We start from the raw sequence: 20,304 nt of genomic DNA, 5'->3' as shown, positions 1-20,304 counted from the left end.
GTGTTATTAATAAAATCAATAATTTCACAAACACCATCAATAGTACTACTCCACAAGATGAAAATATCATCTAAAAACCTCATATACTACTTACAAAGGAATAGTACTTTGAAGTTAAAAGAAATTCTGTCTCCCAGGATCACATAACTAAGTCTGTTTAACAGGGGGCACATGACACCCCCATAGCCATACCTTGCATTTGTTTACATGTTTCACCTTTGAAAAAAAAAAACTAAAATTATTGGAAAGTACTAAATCCATCAAATTATTTAAAAAGAAATCTGACTACTATTTAGAAAAGGAATTTTAATTAAAGCATCATTAAAAAGATCCAACCCCTGTTTTTTTAAAAAAATGCATTTCAGCAAGTCCACAACATCTATGGCAAGGAAGGGAAATGGTCCATTCCTAAGATTAGGGGCACACCTCTCAACCTCTTACAGCAAGAAATCTGGACAAAACCATAAATAATGGGGGGGGGGGTAAAGGCCCAAAATAGGGATATTGCTCTTATAACCTTAGAAGGTTGATAGAATAATAGGCATTGCATTAGCATGAATGTTCTGAAGGGTATGAAGTCTGAAACTCAAATGTCTGCCTTTATTTTTGACTTAACTCTCAATGATTTGCCAGAAAAACCACAATTGTCTGGGAAACAGACCAAAAGTATGAGACAAAATTCTGGACATTCTGAGAAAATCTGTACAGTTGAGAGGTATGATAGGGGTAATATGACTTAAAAAGTTCTACAAGTGTTTTAAAACATGTTAAACGTGTTGAAAAAAAGGTTTCAATAATCTATCAATATATATACTCTGAGGGAGTAAGTTTTTGAACCTTTGCTATAGGCCTTAAAGGAGGATTACAAATATTATTGTAAACCTTTGGGATTCCAAATATTGAAAGTATAAAAGGCCTGTTATTAGACAAACAAATCAAACAAAGAATTGGCACTAATATCTTGTAATCAGCGATCTTCTAAAAATAAATTTATCTTGTCATACGCAATATTTATTTAATTCCTTGATACTGCGCTGTAAATATTGTTGTCATGTAAGATATCATACATATGTCCTATGTATTCAATAGTATCAAATAAAAAACACTCCTCCTCCTTTATCAGGTTTTATAACCCATATCTCTCTGTTAGGCATAAGGGTATTCAACAACACTTTTTTCCCCTGGTCGAGGTTCCTGATACCTACATACATGTGAGTTGAAAAAATGTATATGAATATCTATCCCACAAGCTTTTTCAAAAGCTGCTACAAGGAGGTGAGATGGATAGTTAGAAATACTTTTCTTTTTAAATTGATTTGTAACCGGTGTAGATGTGCCATCAAATTGACTGGATAAGTTAAGTTTTCTAGTAAAGATTTTTAATTCCATTAGACTGTCTACTATATTCATACCTTTACTTGGAATAAAAGTAAAACTTTTTTTAAAAGATGGAAGTGACTTGCATTAGTCTGCATAGAGCTAAAATTAAAAATCTTAAAGTTATCAAGAGTTAATAAAATGCCCCCATAATTGGATATTATATCATCTGGTCCAATACTACTGTCTTCCTCTATTTCCTTTGCTTTTCTTTCCTCTTGTTGCTGCAATGATTGCAATGAGGTCTCACTGGGGAACCCAATCAGAATGGGGAGGATCCTTGTGCCAAGAATTTTCATTTTGTAAATTGGTCTTGCAGGCTATCCTCTCTGATCTCCTGAGGGGGATATTCTACAGGGTCTAGTGTATACCCTGATGTATAATTATCAGAACGCCCATATGTCTCACCTCCTAATTCAAAGGTGTCATTTGTATGGTCCACCTCATAAACAGAATTACTGTTTTTTGTAATTATCATTATTGCAATATGCCTTCTGAGCCCCTACCCTATAACTATTAGGAGGTTGGAAAGGATTGTTATCCTGATGATCTCTAATATCTCTTTCCAATTTTTTCCTTTTTCTTGTTTTAATAATTTCCATTTGCCTATCAATATTGCTAAAAATACTGTCTTATTTCACCTTATGCATAAAAAAACAATAAATCTCGCTGAATAAAGTTATTTAAATAATACACTTCCTGTAATGGTTTAGCAATAACATGGTCATTATATTTAATCATCACTTGCAACAATTCCAAGCCATGCTTATTGAATAAAGAATCAAATTCACCATAACATTTCGAATCACATTCAGTCCCATTCGGGAAGTTAGAATATCTAATTCCCTTGGTGTCCTGGTTCAGTCTCACCCATTCCATACAAAAAGTTGTCCAACTGTAGAGACTTTAATTTATACAGTTTTTCTTCAAAATGTCCAAATTTGCTTCAGCTGCACGCCTATCATTTTCTTGTGGTAAAGAAACACTGCCTGTTAAAGAACAAGATCTGCATACCCAGTTATTAAAATCGAACATTCCACCCTGAGATCCACCAGTAGCTTCTCATAGGTGGCCAGGCAAACAATCATTAGTGTGTAAAACATGATAAGAACTGAAAGGAGTAGAATCCACCCTACTGGGATGCTCAAAAGTATCTGAAACTGTCTTACCAGCGTTATTCTGTGTATCACAATCATGAATCAGCAAACCACAAGACAAATTTGAAACTTGTTTGTTGATATATTGAGTTAAGGTGTTAATAATTCCAATAACTTAGTTAAATTGTCCATTTCAGTAGAATTGCTAGAAACTGGCTGGCTAAACACTTGACCACTGAGTGGCAAATCCAATAACCCAGAAGTGGTTTCCTGTGTAACCTCCAGTTCCATACTGTGGACTTAGACAAAAAACAGCCAAAACTCAAACCAAAGAACAAAAAACAGCCCGAGGGATTCCAAGAACACCAACAGCCACCAATAAGAACCCAAGTAGTCTACAGCCCACAGAAGCAAAGACTTTACAACAAATGTCCTCTGAAAAATTGCAAAGTTTATTTTCCACACCACAACATGCACGATTCAGTTGAGCACAATTTAAAATTAATGAATTTATCCTTAACCAAACAATTATTTTTTCTTCTATTTACCCTAACCCCCAAGGGAGAAATAATTCTTCATTATTTCAATGTACATAGACAACTCAAGACTTAAGAAAAAAATAAAATTTCCATCCCTTACAGTAAGAAGAAAAAAGGGACAGTTGTTTTTAATCAAGCTATTTTTAAATGGCTTTCTCTTTCTATTCACTTCTAACCCAGCCACGGAAAAGACCTATCAGATAATATATGAGCTCATTCGACTAGGGGCAGTTGCTATCTCAGTAGCTTTTTCTGAAAAGGATAGACACTAGGATTCATCCTAGAAGCTGTAATGTGGTCCTCTGTTCACACATTTGCCAAACATTACAATCTGGATATGTTCTGTAGAATCAGAACTGGATTTGCTATAGCTGCTCTGAAAGGGATGTTGGATTCAGGTTCAAATCCATCCATCAATTCTTCTTGAGGTTTGGGAATTGTCCAGTTTGTGAGCAGTAAAGCAAAAGTGATGCTTTTGAACATATACCTTATGGTAAGTTACCTCCACAGCTGTACTGTACTGTGTCCAACATCCAGTATGTCTATATGCATGGTGGAGGAACCTGACAATGCAGCACATTAGAGAACATAGCCAGGAATATGAAAGTGCCCTTCACCAACACCAACAGCTCAGTGTAGGCAAAACTCTAAAACAGTGCCATAGAAGACCTAAAGATAAAATACCTTGAGCTGAATGAGGCTGTGTCTGTAATCCTGATGTTCTCTAGCAACAAACAATCCATGTTTATTAGTTGTATGAATAAATAGTATATAAATCAGGCAGTACAAATTATTCCCATGTTACAACATAACAACCTAAGATAGCTTCAACCATTATGTGAGGTGCTCAGCCCAGCTCTCTCCACATGTTAAGTATACCACAGAGGATATGTGAGCTGCATGTTCCCCCAGACAGTGATACAATGAATTCCTCCTTGTCAGCTAACGGTGACTTTGTTGGCAGACTTCCATCCATGTGCCATATGGGTTACCATGTTGCTTACATGCACAGTCATGACACTGCCCCATTTCTGCACCTGTTCAAGAATTTTATTTTGGCAACTGGCAATGCTGACTTACTCTGCAAAGTTCTACCTGACATACTTTCAAGGCTTCATCTGATCTAAAGTTCTGGAGCATCCTACAACTATACTTCTGGAGGGTCTGCAGCAGGATGTCATTCTCTACTTTGGAGAATACCTCTGCCTTCCACATTCTCTCCACATCGGGTATGTCCATCTGTAATCATAAAGACATATACATGTAGGCTAGAAGAACGTAATACGTGGTATATCCATATTTCAGCACAATACACTAATATGCTCAGTGTTCAAATGGCCTGTGTTATGTATCACCTACAATGCAGCACAAGCCATTTGTATGGCTGCCAGCCATTCAGCAACAGTATGTTGCATATTACTAGGTGTGGCATTGACATACAGCAGGAGGATGTATTATCCTGCAAAAGAAACCATACATACTCACTGGGATATTTAGAGCATGTCATGTGTCCTGTGGGTCTGTGGATGACAGTAGCACACATACTGCTTCTACCTAAACTGGAGGATGGGTACAGGTGTTTCTCAATGCACCATGTTGATCCCTTGTACTTTAGAATTGTTATGATCCCAAGTACCCTGATCATGATATACACCATGAATGTCAGCTACATTATGTCTTCCTTGACAGCAAACTCAGCTCTTATATAACCCCTGACATCACTATGTTTGCAGGCCAACAGCAGGATGAGGTCTATGGCAGGATATTTCTCAGGATGTCACTACTGTTCTGCAATATTATTATCCACATAAGTATTCTTTAGTGAGTATTCATAGAACCCCCCCCCCACACATGCCCATTGCAGATACAGAGCACCATAGTATGGTTGGCTTGAATGCTACATAGGCATTATGATCATCATGAACTGCAGTAGTTCATGGCACAGGCAAGACAATTACGTTGGCTGCAAAGCCCTGTGTAGCCTTACTAGCCTGGCAAAACTGTTCAATGCTACTTTAGCTCCCTTCCTCCAGCAAGCCATGAAGACACATACTCTTTCCAACAGCCATAGTCTGTCATGGGTGGATATTTGAAAGAGCATTCATTGACGCCACTCACAGTGATCAAACTGTGGATGCCTGTGGATTACATGGTCCATGTCAATCACAAGCCAGGTAGACACAGATTATATGTGCCCCCACCAAAACTGGGAATAAGTTCATTTACTGTGTGAGTGCCTCTTCATCAGGCACGCAGATACTGTACAACCACACACTGAGTACTGCTCTCTATACAACCATAACCCTCACCTAAAGATACCAACAATATATATGGCAGTATATATGTAAGGTGCATACAGTCATACTAACTACATGTAACATGACTGCTGAGTATGGCCCACACATATCTTGGCCTACACAGGCCTATGCATTACACATGTTTCAGTGCATATCAAATCTTCCTGTGTGGCACTTAACTTGCACAGCACAGCACATTGCAGGTACCATACCACATAAGAAACCCATCTCTATGTGCATAGCCCACAGGTGGAATTCACCTTTTAATCTTCAGACCCATCCCCCTTCCACAAAACAGTTTCATTAGATCAACAGATAACCTACATCAACAGCGCAACTATAAAACAGTACCTAAAAGGTGCAGGGACTATCCCCAACAGTGTAACTCAAGTGTAGTGTTGATTACTGAAAGTATGTATCATTTGCTGTGGTATCTGTTTTAACTGTATTGAATTCCATGGAAATGAGAAAGTAATGGCCATTTATCCAAAACTGTCTCATCAGGAAAATGACCATGTTACAAGCCTTGAATGTACATGACAGAAATAGCCATGGTCATTATTTCTCCCTCGAGACCAAACTGAGCCAAGTGTAGGTAAATCCAGCATTACCCACACCCAGCCATGGGTTATTGCTGTATTATCCATCATTGTCTCTATGAGTTTGTTCTGTGCAAACACATTTCTGTATCATTTTGTTGTTTTTAAATCCTAGTTATTTAGAAATGTTACTATAAGTCCTGTGTACAAATTGTGAATTTTGTGATATGTAACAGTCAGTATTTATGTGTATCATAGCTATGTTTTTCTTAAACTTAGCTTTAATAATTTTACTAATTTTATATTTTGACTTTGTTTTTCAGGATGTCATTTAAGGATTTTAAGGAGCAGTTTAATTATCTCCATATCTGCGCTTTATGCATGGATTTTTTTCAGCCGGACAGGAAAAGCAACTGGTCCTCCGTGCTGCACAGAGATGCATGGCATAAAGGCAACACTGCTGGAGGCTGCCAAAACAATGGTAAATCTTTTGAAAGTAAAATATTATTAAAATAAAATATATAAATGCATTGGCTACATGACTTGGAATTTTATGCTTTAAGACTGTGTAGTCTCAATGATGTTATCAAATTAATAGATTTTACCTAGTTTAATAAGCAGTGTTCAATGATCTTGACATACATAAAACTACAAACTTTAATTTTTATTATAATTTGTAAATGGTTTGCATGTGCTGTTCAAGCACTAGTTTTAAAAGATGTATTTATTTTTATTTAGTTAGTTATTTGCTCTTGTTTATTTAGAAAGTCAAACTGCAGAAGAGATGCCAATTTTCATTGAAGGCCTGGAGAGAAAAGCTTCAGCATATCGAAGCACATACAATACAAATTTGACAACATACAAAAATGAAAAAGGAATTTGCAATGCAAAAAATGCAGCAAATGAGAAATAGCTATGCAAAAATATATAAAAAAACTTTACAGTTGACAGTACACAACTCTGACAAAAGGCAGGGTTATATCTAAATATGAGGAGAGCAGTTAGGAAAGATGAGGGGAAGTGGAAGATAAACAAGTGATATGGTGTTCCTAGATGAAAGGCTGTGTTGAGATAGGGTTGCCTCAGATAGGTAACTTCTGAAGTAGTGTAAAGGATTACAAGTCTGAATGTTAATCTGGATTACAACATGAGCAAAGGCAGGAAAAATTCAGGTGCTGTTTAAGTTTTTGCCTACAACACTTTAGATTAGCTATTTTTCCCTTTCAGTATTAGGACTTTAATAATTTGCATTGGAGTTCAGTAACAGATTTAGGAGACAACCTTAACCAGAAATCTAGGGTAGACTGCAGGACTGTAGGACATGGGTTTTGTAAGTCCATAGGTGACTGGGGATCATATTGCTGCAGCAGTAGCGTTGTTGCCTCACAGCAAGAGGTTCTCCCATTCGATTCTTGGCTGGAGCGCCTTCTGTGTAGAGTCTGCATGTCCTCCCCGCGGTTGAGTGACGTTCGAAAGACATGCGTAGAATGGGTGTGCTTTCGTTGAAGGTTGGGCCTCAAGCTGGCACCTCAGCACCAATAAAAAAAAAATCTACTGCCAATCTTTAGCGGACCGGAGTTCCACTGTGGCAACCCCTAACCGGGAAAAACTGAAAGAAGAAGAACAACAGTGTTGGTAGAATACTGAAATGATTCTATAGAATCTTAGGGGTATGTTCTTGTCTGGCAACATTCAAAGTAGGTGCAGTAGTAGTTTTGACTTCCTTTAGTATTCCTTTGACATCCTGCCAATACTTGTTTGTGTGGTTAACAAACTGTATCTGCATATTCCTACAGCAGCTTTTGCAGTTGTAGTTGTTCTGTAAAATAGATCATAGACTTACACATCTTTGCTGGAGTTCATGCTGATTCAGTGCCTTCCAACACTTCCAGGCATAATCCCTGATATTCAGTTTGGCATTAAGTTTACTATATAATCATGGGTGTTGATAGCATTAATTCCATCCTCTCTTGCTTGTTTTCTCAGATGTCATCTTGTCCACATTACATTGTGGTAGGCACAGGATGAATAGCATTAGTCCTACTGAGAATGAAACCCTCTTGCAGGCAGTCAGAATCTATGGGAGTTAGCAAATGGGGAAAGGGATGCTGGACAGCTTCTACCTGTAGGTATAGTGGTCTCTACTTGGTGACATCACTGCTGTGTGTGGGTGTAACCATGCACTGCAGCAATATAGTAAGAATCTCACAGACATGATTAGTTGTGCCAAGGGGAAAGCAAAACATATCGTGGTTGACAGGTCACCCAGATGTAGTGTCCCACAAGGAATAACCTCACTGATGGACATGAAGGAGTTTGTTTTACCCCTGAGCAGGGAAGCAAATGCAGTGACAATTTCTGAAGGTGTGAACATCAGTGCTGGCATGGCACAACCCCTACAAGTCTCAGTGAGTGACACACCAGCATAGTATGTCATACAGGACTTTTCTTGATATCAGTAATGTACACACACATTGTAGGCTGAGCACACTGTCCTAATGTTTATTTGTTGTCAGGGGAACATAAATAATATAGAAACAGTATGATGGTAGGGGAAGTATGCTTGTGGTACATATTAGGTGCTGCATAAACACCCCTACATATCAAATGGTCAGACTGGTGAAATAGCGACACATGTAGATGCTGAGTCAGGACAAATGGCGGATGTCGGTATCCTTGCTAGGACCGAAGATGATTCTGAAACACTTGCACAGGAGTTACAGTGAGATGATACAGTGGCACTGGCTGTCTCCATCCTGGGCAATCATGCTCTCTCTGTACAGGGTGACGATTGAACCCATAGCTGTACAGTTTACGTTCTTGCTGTCTCCATAAGAGGAGGGACTTCCCATTGCTGTGAACCTCTGTAAATCTCTACCTGCTGTTGTCAAATCAGATCATCACACTGTGTCATTAGGTATACCTACCACAGAGCAGGCTGACAGAAGCGCCCAGCACTGACATACGTCAAAGTTTGCCCAACCATATTTGTGGCACTTGGGATCAAGCAAACAATTTGTAGGAATCTCATCCACAAAAATCTGCTGTTGCACAGGCCAGCATGTAGTGTTGTGTTGCCTGGCATTTGAGAAGATGCCTGCCAGCATGATTAGCTCTCTGAGAGGACATGGATTCCAGAGACAATGTGATGAATGGTCTAATGACAACTGTAGTAACATACACCATTTCCATTGGCACCTTCATGTGGAGGATTGCAGGTGCTGTCATCACTGCCCACAGAGGAATTGCTGTCCGTAGTCAGGGTAATTTGCATATCATGGGTGGTCATGCACATGGGGCCATCACAGGGGGTGCACGCAACACCACAGTCATGTAATATAAGATGCTGTGTCACCTCCATCATTGAAGGTGATAATACCAAACGTCTACTGGTAGGGCACCTCATTAGTTGACATCATCCAAGTAAGAAGCACATAATCCCTGCCATGTAAAGGGGCCTGAGTCTTCACACTCAATTCCTGCAGAGTGGCTATAGGTCATGGTCATATAGTAGCACCATTCTCTGTCACAGAAGGAAGGAATCTTTCCCTGACATAGAGTTTGTTTCCACACCTCAAGACCCATCATCTCCACCTTCTATGACGTAATTCCCCATCTAGTATGTGATGACAGCTTAGTGTCATTTTGTCCCTTGGTGGCTATGTGCATTATGATAATTGAGACCCACTGAAGCCCCCCATCCTGGGTGTTATTTATTGTGATGCACAGTGTGATCTGATAAAGTACAGACTAGTATAGCCTAACACTGCATATATTGTGTTTTTGACAGCAGTTTTATTTCAACACAGTGAACACACAATTCACAACATGCTATGCCGTTTTCATGAATGTTGTACTTTAGTCATATCTTAGTGACCAGATAATTCTTAAGTACTGACTCAGAATTTACTGATTCTTAGGTATAAGGTATTTCTTTCTTTTAGCTAGTACATTAGGTCACCCAAAAAACAAGGTTTATAACATTTAGGTCAAACTATATTTTTGCTGTCATGATATTCTCTCCAAATCAAGGAAATGATCCTCACATATTGAGGACATATCCTTGTACCCCATTCTTAAAGAGCCCTCTGGCTTTTTGCATAAAATTGTCTAAGCTACTCTCCTAATATCATACCTTTTCATTTTTCTGGTGTTTCTTTACTAATACAATGTACTTGTATTAACTGTTCCCATAGAACCCATTTTCTGTTATGCAGATTATTTAATATCCCCCATCACATATTCTTTATATCATTAATTGGTTCTATAACCTTTTTCAGTTGTGGTATCTCTTGAGTTCTCCATGTTCTTGTTATAAGTTTTCTTGTTGGCAACTGACAATAATAATCCTACTAATAGTTTTACATACAGTGGTTCATGTAAATCAATAACCCGGTTAAATATAAATACATGTTTATTATTTATTTAACATTTGTTTGGCAGGATAGTCCGACTGGACAACAAGTGTCTTGTTTTTAGTCCTGGGGAAAAATCTCCATAAGTTTACAGAGAGAAGAAAAATTTACAAAAGAGACATTACGGAGTAGTAACATAGAGATTGTAGACTTTACAGCCGTTAGTATACAATAAGAGGCTATTCCCCCTTTTGGTTGAAAATACAAGTGTACAATATATACAATGAGGGTAGATAAGAACCTGGTAGAGCATTGCAAGATATTTCACAATTGAATAAGAGTATATAAATGTTTATTTTCCATATATACATTCAAGCAAATATACATGTAAGAGCATACACACACGCACACATATATATAAAATATATATATATATATATATATATATATATATATATATATATATATATGTATACACATACATACACAGATATACATACATATTATATATATATATATATATATGTACATACATATACACATGCACACACACACACACACACACACACACACACACACACACACACACACACACACACACACACACACACACACACACATATAGGTTATTGCTCACACATGGATAGGTATAGTTAAGATGGTGTTGTTTGTGTTGTCTAAGACAGATGGGGTGTAGAAATAATAAGTGGACGAGGCTTCAGGGGGTCAATTACAGTTGCATAGATGGTTGGTGAAGAGGTATGTTTTAAGTAGGCTTTTGAAGGAGGGTGTGGAGTTTTGTAGTCTGAGGTCAGGGGGAAGGTTGTTCCATATATTTGCTATTTCATGGGCAAATAGTGATTCCCTGGAGTTGTTTTTGCATGTGATGGTTTTGATTAAGGCTTTGTTGGAGACCGAAGTTGTCTATTTGAATTGTAGAAGTTCAGCATGCCAGTTAGGTTGGGAGTTTTCTCAGGATAGTACAGAATTAGATGAGCTAGGCTGAGTTGATGGTACCTTAATAGGTTCAGAAATTCAAGCTATTGCAAGGCTTGTAGGGAAAGGCAGTGGTGGAATCGTGATTTGGTATTGTTAGCGAATCTAGCAATTTTGTATGGAAAGTTTATTAAGGTCAGTTTTGTAAAGCTTAGTTAGAATTGGGGATGCATAAAGTAGAGTAGATAGGAGGTGAGTCCTGGCTATTGCAATTCGAGATTCAGTGGTTAGATAACTTTTGCAGCGATAGAGGGAGCCTAGCTTTTTGTGAGCTTTAGTGATGGTTGTTGATATGTGCTTAGAATTTGAATTGCTGGTCAAAGTTAACTGCTCGGAGTTTAGCCTCAGTGACAGGGGTCACTTATATTAATTAACTGCTAGTCATATTCCAAAAGTTTCCTTAAAATGTTTTGCAATTCACCCATGAATGTGGTCAATAAAGGGCAAGCTCAAAATATATGCTCCTAGTTTTTGGCCTAACAGGCATCTCCAACACCTTTGATCTACTCCTATCTCCATTCTATACAATTTATCTGGTGTATATAAGTATTTATATAAACACTTCTAAGCAAAGATTCTGAATTTTCTTGATCTGGTTATCTGTTTAAGTGCATTGTAAACCTCTAGCCATTGCTATTCAATTATTATTCATTTCATCTATGTTTGCCATTCTTCTATTTACTCTTGTACAGATTTCTTGTAATTACTATACATTGCCTTATACAGTCTTATTTATTTATTTATTTTTACTATTTTCAGCATCTCATAATGTATCTTCTATTAAGACACCAAGAGGCCTGCTAGTAGTGGTATCCCACAGAGTTCAGTACTAGGACCTCTTATATTCAGACTATAGTTGTCTGAAGTAAAGGCAAATATAGAGAGCCTTTGGCTGACCAGATATGCTTATGACTTCAAGCTGGGTACAGTCATTGAATCCTAGAAGAGATAGATATCCTTCAGGAGGATCCAACATAGATAACTAGTGCCAGAGCCATGGCCTAAAACGCAGGGCAAAAAAATGCATAAAAATGCCCTGTGGGAAGATGACCACTACTGCAAATTGCAACATTTGCAACACTCTCCTAAGAGATGATCCAGAGATAAGGGACTTGGGAACTCAGGTTGATAGTAATCTGAAATTTGATCACCATGTGTCCATGGTGGAGAGAAAAATCCTTCTGCATGACATTGGCATCCATATCTAATGAGACCATAGTCCTGCTATACTCAGTCCTCATTAAACCAATAATTGAATACAATGCATCCTTCAACATGTACCTGAACAGGCATTTCCAACAGCTGGTGTGGCCACAGAAGTTAGTAAATAAAATAATACAGGTTATAAATAATATGTCCTATGCAGACTGTCTGAAAACCCTGTTCCTGTACTCAGCCTCCAACAGAATATGAGGAGCAATTTATGCCTAACCTACAAGTCATTCTGTGACCTGGCCCCTGATGGATTTGCTACATATTTGTAAAACATACAGCACTTGAATTACCTGATCTAAGGATCTAAACCTCACCTGTGACATAAGCAAAGCATGTTAAGGGAAAGGTATGTGTCCCAGAGATTACCACTTCTCTGGAAGTGGCTTATCAATCATTTCAAGCAGCTCTCTTTAATAATATCTGCTCATGCAAGGTTTTCCTGTGTCTTGAGTAATAAGGGCCCAACCATAAGGAGATCATGTTCGGAACTACTGCTAAAGCATAGGACTTTGTATCAGGGAAAGTTATTTCTCCATATTCCCACAATCTAATGTGATTCTTGTTTGCAATTTTGGTCTTTTTGGATACCACAAAAAATGAGATTAATTATTTTTCTAACTTTTTAATTGATATTTCATCTAGTAGTATAGCTCTTAACTGCAATATGTTGAGTGTTTTAGGTAATGTAATCCTTTTTATAAGCATCGGTCTTTCTACAGATGTGAAGAAGAGCATATGCCATTGTTGTATTAAAGACATTATATCTTCAATTATTTTAGAAAAATAGCATTAATCATTTGATTAATATCTGCCTGTATTTTTATTCCTAAGCATTTAATTTCCTTTTTCTTCCAGTCAAATGTATATTACATTTTAATAACATGATTTACTTATTGGTTTATTACGATGGTCTCAGTTTTATTAGGGCTATATATCATTGTGGAGACTAGCTAAAACTGTTCAGTCTCCTCGTTAACTTTATCAATTGAATTAGCAATGTCCCCTAATGATAATTAACATCAAAACCTTTTACATTTTATTTAGTTTAATATTTAGCCTAATACTATTAACAAATCTTTCTATTAATAGTTTAAAAACCAAAGGAGCCTTCAGGCAACCCTGTCTTGCTTCTTTGGTAATTTTAAAGTCTTAAGAAATAAACATTCCAATTTTGATAAAAGCTGTAGTGTGAAATATATGGGTCTATGTTGTATTATCGAAAATACGGTTCATTGAACCTTACTTGCGCGGACCAACTTTAGCAAAAGTGCATATTATCAAAAATGCACTTCTGCTAAAGGAAACCAAAAAAAAACCCCATGCAATTTGCATGTAACATTAGTTGTACATCAACATGTAGTGTTCATGTAGAACTAAGCAAACTCTTGCTGAGATCATGGTACAGTGGGTATAAGGGAATATTCCCTTTTCTCCACTACAGTGCAATCTCAAAGTGAGAATATTAAAGTAGTTTTTATTTTTATTTTTCCACGAAAGTGCATTTTCGATATAATGCACTTTCACGGAAGTCAGTTTTCAGAAGTACTGTTCGATGAACCGTATTTTCGATAATACAACGTAGACTCATATATATATTAATTCAACAAAACTTTGATGGAAACTGAAAATTAGTAGGATTTAAATAAAAAATTCCAATACACTGAATAAAATGTTCTTTCAATGTCTAAGCTAATCAGTGCTATTTTTATCTTATTTGTTCTAAATCAGTAATTATTACATTTTTGATGTTATTAAACAATAATATATTTATTATAAATCCTAGCTGATCCTTGTTAATTATTGTATTCATAACTTATTTTAATCTAGTAGATAGTATTGCTGAAAATGGTTTAAAATTAACATTTAATAAATAGGTTGGCTTGTATGATACAATTAATTCTTTGTCTTTTCCCTGTTTAATAGTAGGAGAAATTAAAGTAAATTTTGGGAAGGAGGAATTATTTTGGAGTTTTAGATTATTTAAAATGCTTCACCTAGTAATATTATTATTTTGAATGGTAAAATTTGATAAGTTTCTGCATTTAAACTATATAATGCCAGAGCTTTACCATATTTGATTTTGTGTTGCTTCTTTCACCTCTTTTATAGATTTTTTTAATATTGTTTCTATCTGTTCTTCATTTAAATGCATATTTATATATTTTTAAGTAACTATTTATAACCTTTCTCTGTGTGTTAAAACTTTGATTTAAATCTTCATAGTAGTTCTTAACTATAGATAACATTTCAACAATATCTGACATTTTATTTATTTTTTTATTTTTTATTTATTTGTTGGATCGATTAAATTGTTTATTTTAGCTTTTCTGTTTATTAAATGTAGCAAAAACGAAGCAAATGTCCCTGCCAAACACCAGATAAATGCTCAAAATCCAAATTAAATGGTAAAGTAAAACAGTCTCTAAGTAGATGGATTCAAAACAAAGCAGGCATCTGTATAAAACTGTATTTATTGTCAAAGACAGACAATATATATATATATTCTCCGGTCAGATTAGCGCTTTCACTCGTAGAGCTTCATCAGATCATAAATACACAGACCAAATACTATACAAAATATATATGCTACCCTATTCAACCTATGAGCCTATCACATTCATTTCCTAATCAAACCTTAAAGTAAAAGGTATGTATAGATATCTATATTGCATTAAAAACTAACTAAGAAACTCCTTCAAAATCTACTGTCTACATAAATAACTCATTCTCTCATATATAGAAAATACATTAATACATATATATAAAAACATGTATAGACATATAAAGTGCTACTAGGCAACTGAGATAACTAAAAAATGTATATATGTGTATATAATAAAGACAGAATAACAATGTTATAACCTCTGTTTTCATTTCATGTTTCTACATTTCCTAATCTACCATCTACATGAGTATCTCATTCGCTCATATACATAGTAAAACATACATAAAAATACATATAAAAACATATGTCTATATGCTTCGTTTTGAATCCATCTACTTAGAGACTGTTTATTAAATGTGTTGTATTAGCTAGTCTGTGGATCTTTTAGGAGGCATGGCATAATTATGTATTTTGAATTTTTCAAATGCTATTTCAACTTTATGATATAAAACATGTTGACATTGTGTCATCAAGTAGTTTAATATTTCCTTATTGGTAATATTTTTATTGTATTGTTCTATTCTATTCTAGCATTATGTAATTTATCTTGAAAATTTTCTTTGGCAAATTCTTTAATTTTATTATATGACCATTTACCAGTTTTATCTCTTATGCAGACCTTTAATGTATCCCATAAAATCACTTTACTGACTTTATCATTATCATTAATCCCAAGAACATTTTTCATTTGTTCAGGATGTTATGTTTTGAAAAATTTTAACTGTATTATACAAGCTGATATTCTGTTTAATAATTGACTTCTAAGGTCTGTTTTATAGCATTATGGTCAGATAGTTTACATGAATAGCTTTAAATGCTTACAATTTATACTCATATCTAATTATATATATATATATATATATATATATATATATATATATATATATATATACACATAAATATATGCATTTTGTCAATATATGTTTGAGTTCAAAGCACATTTGAATAATGAGTATAAAAGAGGGAATTATTTCTTGCAGATGTAACTAAGTCTTTTTAATTATTATTAATTATCCATTTATTTAAAAATGTTGAAGATGCTAATGATTTGAAATTTTTACAGCTTGAATCTTCTTTCTGTAGGATGCAATTAAAATCACCTGCCATAATGAGACTAGCTTTCCACAAATTTTGCAATATTTCCAAATAATTTTTGACTGAACCTGCACCTAAGCCTGGAATTCAATAGAAGCGAGCTAGTGTATGACTCCTATTGTTATACTGAATGACTACTGCCTTTATATTATGTATCTCAGTATGTATTATAAGCCATCTGAATTCACTAGGTCTTATTGCAGTTGAACCCCCAAATATTATTATTATCATCCTAATTGTCCCTCATACTCATTACAGCATGTCCATTCCACCATCTCTCTTAGCCAAGTTTCACCATTGTTTCTCCATCTTCCATAAACCTCCACTCATCTTCATAAACTTTCTATGCCTTACATCAGTAAATAATTCCAAGTACCAGACTCTGTAATTCATAATGAATATGTTTGCCCATATTGATCATGAAAGAACATGCCTCTTGATGGTAAAATCTCAATATCTGGTATAATGAGACTGAGGAAATTGTCTTTGCATATCGGTATTTTTACTCATATTAATAAGGATAATATAATTATTCTGAATATTATTATACAGTTTCATGTATCCAAGTAGTACAGAATACATATTTAAAATATACAAACACTGCACCACAATGATATAACTCCCAAGTGCTGGATGTAGGAAGAAAGCAGCTCGCCCGAGTGGAAAAAGTATTTTATTCACTTAAAAAACAAAGTGCACAATGGCATATACAAACGTTAAGCGTTTTCAACTGAAAATAAATCAGTCTTCCTCAGAACACCAACATCCATTAAAATCACATATATATACTCTGTCAGTTACTTGGATTTAAAAATTGCGCCAAAACTCTTAAAATGGCAATACAATTAATTCATTGGAATACTGTTGCAGCACTAATGTTCATTCCAATAGCCTAACATCATTTAAACTAGTAAACACTAAGTAATGCAATGAATATTTACAATTTAATGCATACAGTATTGCTAATAAATATACTACACTTATAGTATTAAAACTATAATATAATACTGTCGCAATTCATTCAAAGAATTTCAATAAAAAATAAAATATAAAATATAAAAATTAAATAATTGTTATTGTTAGCCTATACAACCATGTGAAGCCAATAGGAATATAGGAATATAGTACAGAAAATTACCTAAACATACCATAATATACAAGTGATGACAAGTTAAAGAACCAAAATTTTGTCAATACATCCTGATAAATTTGTGTATACTAAAATAAAATAAATATAAATATATTAAAAATATTAACATCATAAATTAAATATAATAACTTATTACTATAAATATTATTAAATATATATGTTAAAACTAATTCTATATTAATGTTAAAAACGTTGATTAATAATGTCATAAATCTTCCAAAAATGGTTTAATACTTATGTGATCATTAAGTCCCGGAAATCTAGTGGCATCACACCTGATCTGCCAGATACTTTCTTTAAGGGCCAATCGTACCTTCCAATTACCACCAAAGGTAGTTTGGTTGACCTGATCAATAGTACTAAACACAAAGCTATGTTGTTCACCTTTATCCTCAATATGCCTATATAAGGCGTTGTTCTTATCTTTTTTACGTATCCTGTAAAGATGTTCATAGATACGCTTTTTGAAAAACCTCTCGGTTTTCCCCCTATAAAACGCTGTACAAACTGTACATTTGGCTATATATACTATTTGTTTTGAGTTACAATTGGCTCCTAAATTACAAATTACTGTATTATTAATGTCACTTAATGTTATTTTCTCAACCGTATTAATGTATGGACATTGATTGCAAGACCCACACCTTACATTACCTTTTTTATTCCTGTCCATATTATCCTTTCTATTGTCAGCTTGTTCTAATAACCTTTTTATATTAGATGCCATTTTATATACTATAACTGGTCGCTCACCTAATAGCTCCCCCAAATTATTGGAAGTAATGACATCCCAATGTCTAATTAATATGTCCTTTATGTAATGTACATATGGTGTATAGGTCAAAATGCAGGCTCCATTAAACTTGTTGTTTAAGTTACTATCTGATTCAACTGAAAATTCCTTAACTCCTAATAGTGGTTTATATAGGTTCCCCCATTGTGAGGACACATATTGTATGGTGTCGTTGAGTAATATGTCAGGATATCCCCTGTTTTTGAACATTGAATAAACCAACTTAAATTCATCTTCCATAATTTGTTTAGTGGAAGACATTCGTGCTATTCTGACACATTGCCCTTTGACAACATTTTTAAACATAAATGGAGGATGATTGCTATTGTACTGGATATAATCATTTGAGAAGGTAGGTTTCCTGTAAATTTTAGATATATATCCTTTGTCAGTGTTACTAATGTACGTGTCCAAATAAGGAATAGATCTCCTCTCATAAGTGTAAGTAAATTTTAAAAAATTTGTTGTATTGTTCAAATATAAAATGAACTCATCAACCATTGCTTCTGGACCCTTCCATATAATAAAGATATCATCCAAATATCTGGCATAAAACACCACGTGTTTATAGTAAAGGCAATTAAATAGATGTTCATTCTCCCAATTTAACATGACCAGATTCGCAAAAATTGGTGCGCATGAGGCCCCCATGGCCACACCTATTTTTTGCCTGAAATACTCCCCAAGAAATGTAATATAATTATAATCCAAAACTATTGACATAAGTTCAGTTAATAAACGTATTCTGTCCCAACTGTAACCCGAATATTTAATCAAGCTGTTCATAAAATAGTCCAATCCTATCTCTTTGGGTATACTACTGTACAAATCTACTACGTCAATAGTAATGAATGAATAATCTTGATTCCATAATTCTGTAGTTAAACAACTTAAGAAGCTCCATGAATCTTTCATAATATGGGGTGTCAACTTGTAAATGTGCTTGGTCCATACATCTATAAGAACACCTATGTTATAAGTCTTGGATTTGGACCCTGAAACTATAGGCCGATATGGGGGATTTTCCATAGATTTATGTATTTTAGGTATACCTACCATTTTAGCTAATATAGGGTACTCAGTCCTAAGAAATCTGTAAATATCTTCACTTATTCTGTTGTCAATGCGATATTCCTCTAAAAACAAGTCTATCCTTCTATATCCTATATTAATTTCATTCAATGAAACCACCTCGTATTTCCCTGAACCATATAATAGATTATGAATTTTACTATTGTAATCCAATGTGTAGCTGATAACTATTCTGCCCCCTTTGTCGGGTTTCATAATGCGGATGTCTTTATTATGCATTGTTTCTTTCAAACACTTCCTTTCTTCTTTCGTTAAATTGTCTGCAAAATTGTATTTATATCCCTTGTTGTTACTTATATCCTTATTTAACCAATAGATATCTTTAGTAACCATCCTTTCGAAATTAGCTACTTGTGGATTACTAATAGGTACATATGTACTTTTTTTCTTCAATCTATTAGTCTTACTAGTATACTCATTACTTTGTACAGAGTCAAATTGTGTAGTTAGATTTAATCTCCTACAGTACATCTTGGTTTCTTTAATGGTATCAACCAAGTTCCCCCTCGAAAATTTTCCTCCCTATAGTTACTTCTTTTTGAAGTGAAATATAATGATGAGAAGATGATTCATTTGGCTAATGAAGTGGAATGTATGAATGAAGTTATCATTAAGCATCGGGATTTTGGCAAATGGAAGGATTTGTATAATAAACAATTTGACATGACACAGAATAAGGTTAGAAATATTTTTGACAGGAAAAATAGAAAATTGATGAGGGATATTGAGGCATATGAAGACAATAAAGTATATATATGGCCAGTTGATAGGGTAGAGAAAATGTATATAGATAGAACACAATTTAGAGAAAGAAAAAGAAGTAACTATAGGGAGGAAAATTTTCGAGGGGGAAGATTTTTTCCTGCTCCAAAACACAATACACCTTACAGAAAGAGAAATTAAGTAATTTGGTTGATACATTTATGGGGAAACCAGTTGACAAGAATGGCACGTATTATAGCAACGCATCAATAGTTAATGATGCAGCTTGTGAAGTTTCTCATACCATAGACGGGAATAACTCGATTATTACATGTACACAAGATAGTAATACTAGTGGCAAGAATTGTACTAATAAGAAACAGATAGTTAGT

General features: G+C 34.9%; 1 protein-coding gene across 1 annotated transcript in view; it reads left to right on the top strand.

Moving 5' to 3' along the window:
* The window catches only part of LOC122791184 (calpain-13-like), a 1,289,367-nt gene that overhangs the window by 821,932 nt on the left and 447,131 nt on the right, over positions 1-20,304 (top strand). The window contains exon 10 of the mRNA XM_044058898.1: positions 6,173-6,330. Within this exon, the coding sequence (XP_043914833.1) occupies positions 6,173-6,330 (158 nt within the window). The remainder of the gene's footprint in view (positions 1-6,172; positions 6,331-20,304) is intronic.

Source organism: Protopterus annectens, chromosome 1.part2, assembly GCF_019279795.1.
Source record: "Protopterus annectens isolate FY-2018-M chromosome 1.part2, PAN1.0, whole genome shotgun sequence".
NCBI classification, from domain to species: domain Eukaryota; kingdom Metazoa; phylum Chordata; order Ceratodontiformes; family Protopteridae; genus Protopterus; species Protopterus annectens.
The sequence above is the reverse complement of the archived record's forward strand: the minus strand, read 5'-3'. Positions and strand labels throughout refer to the sequence as shown.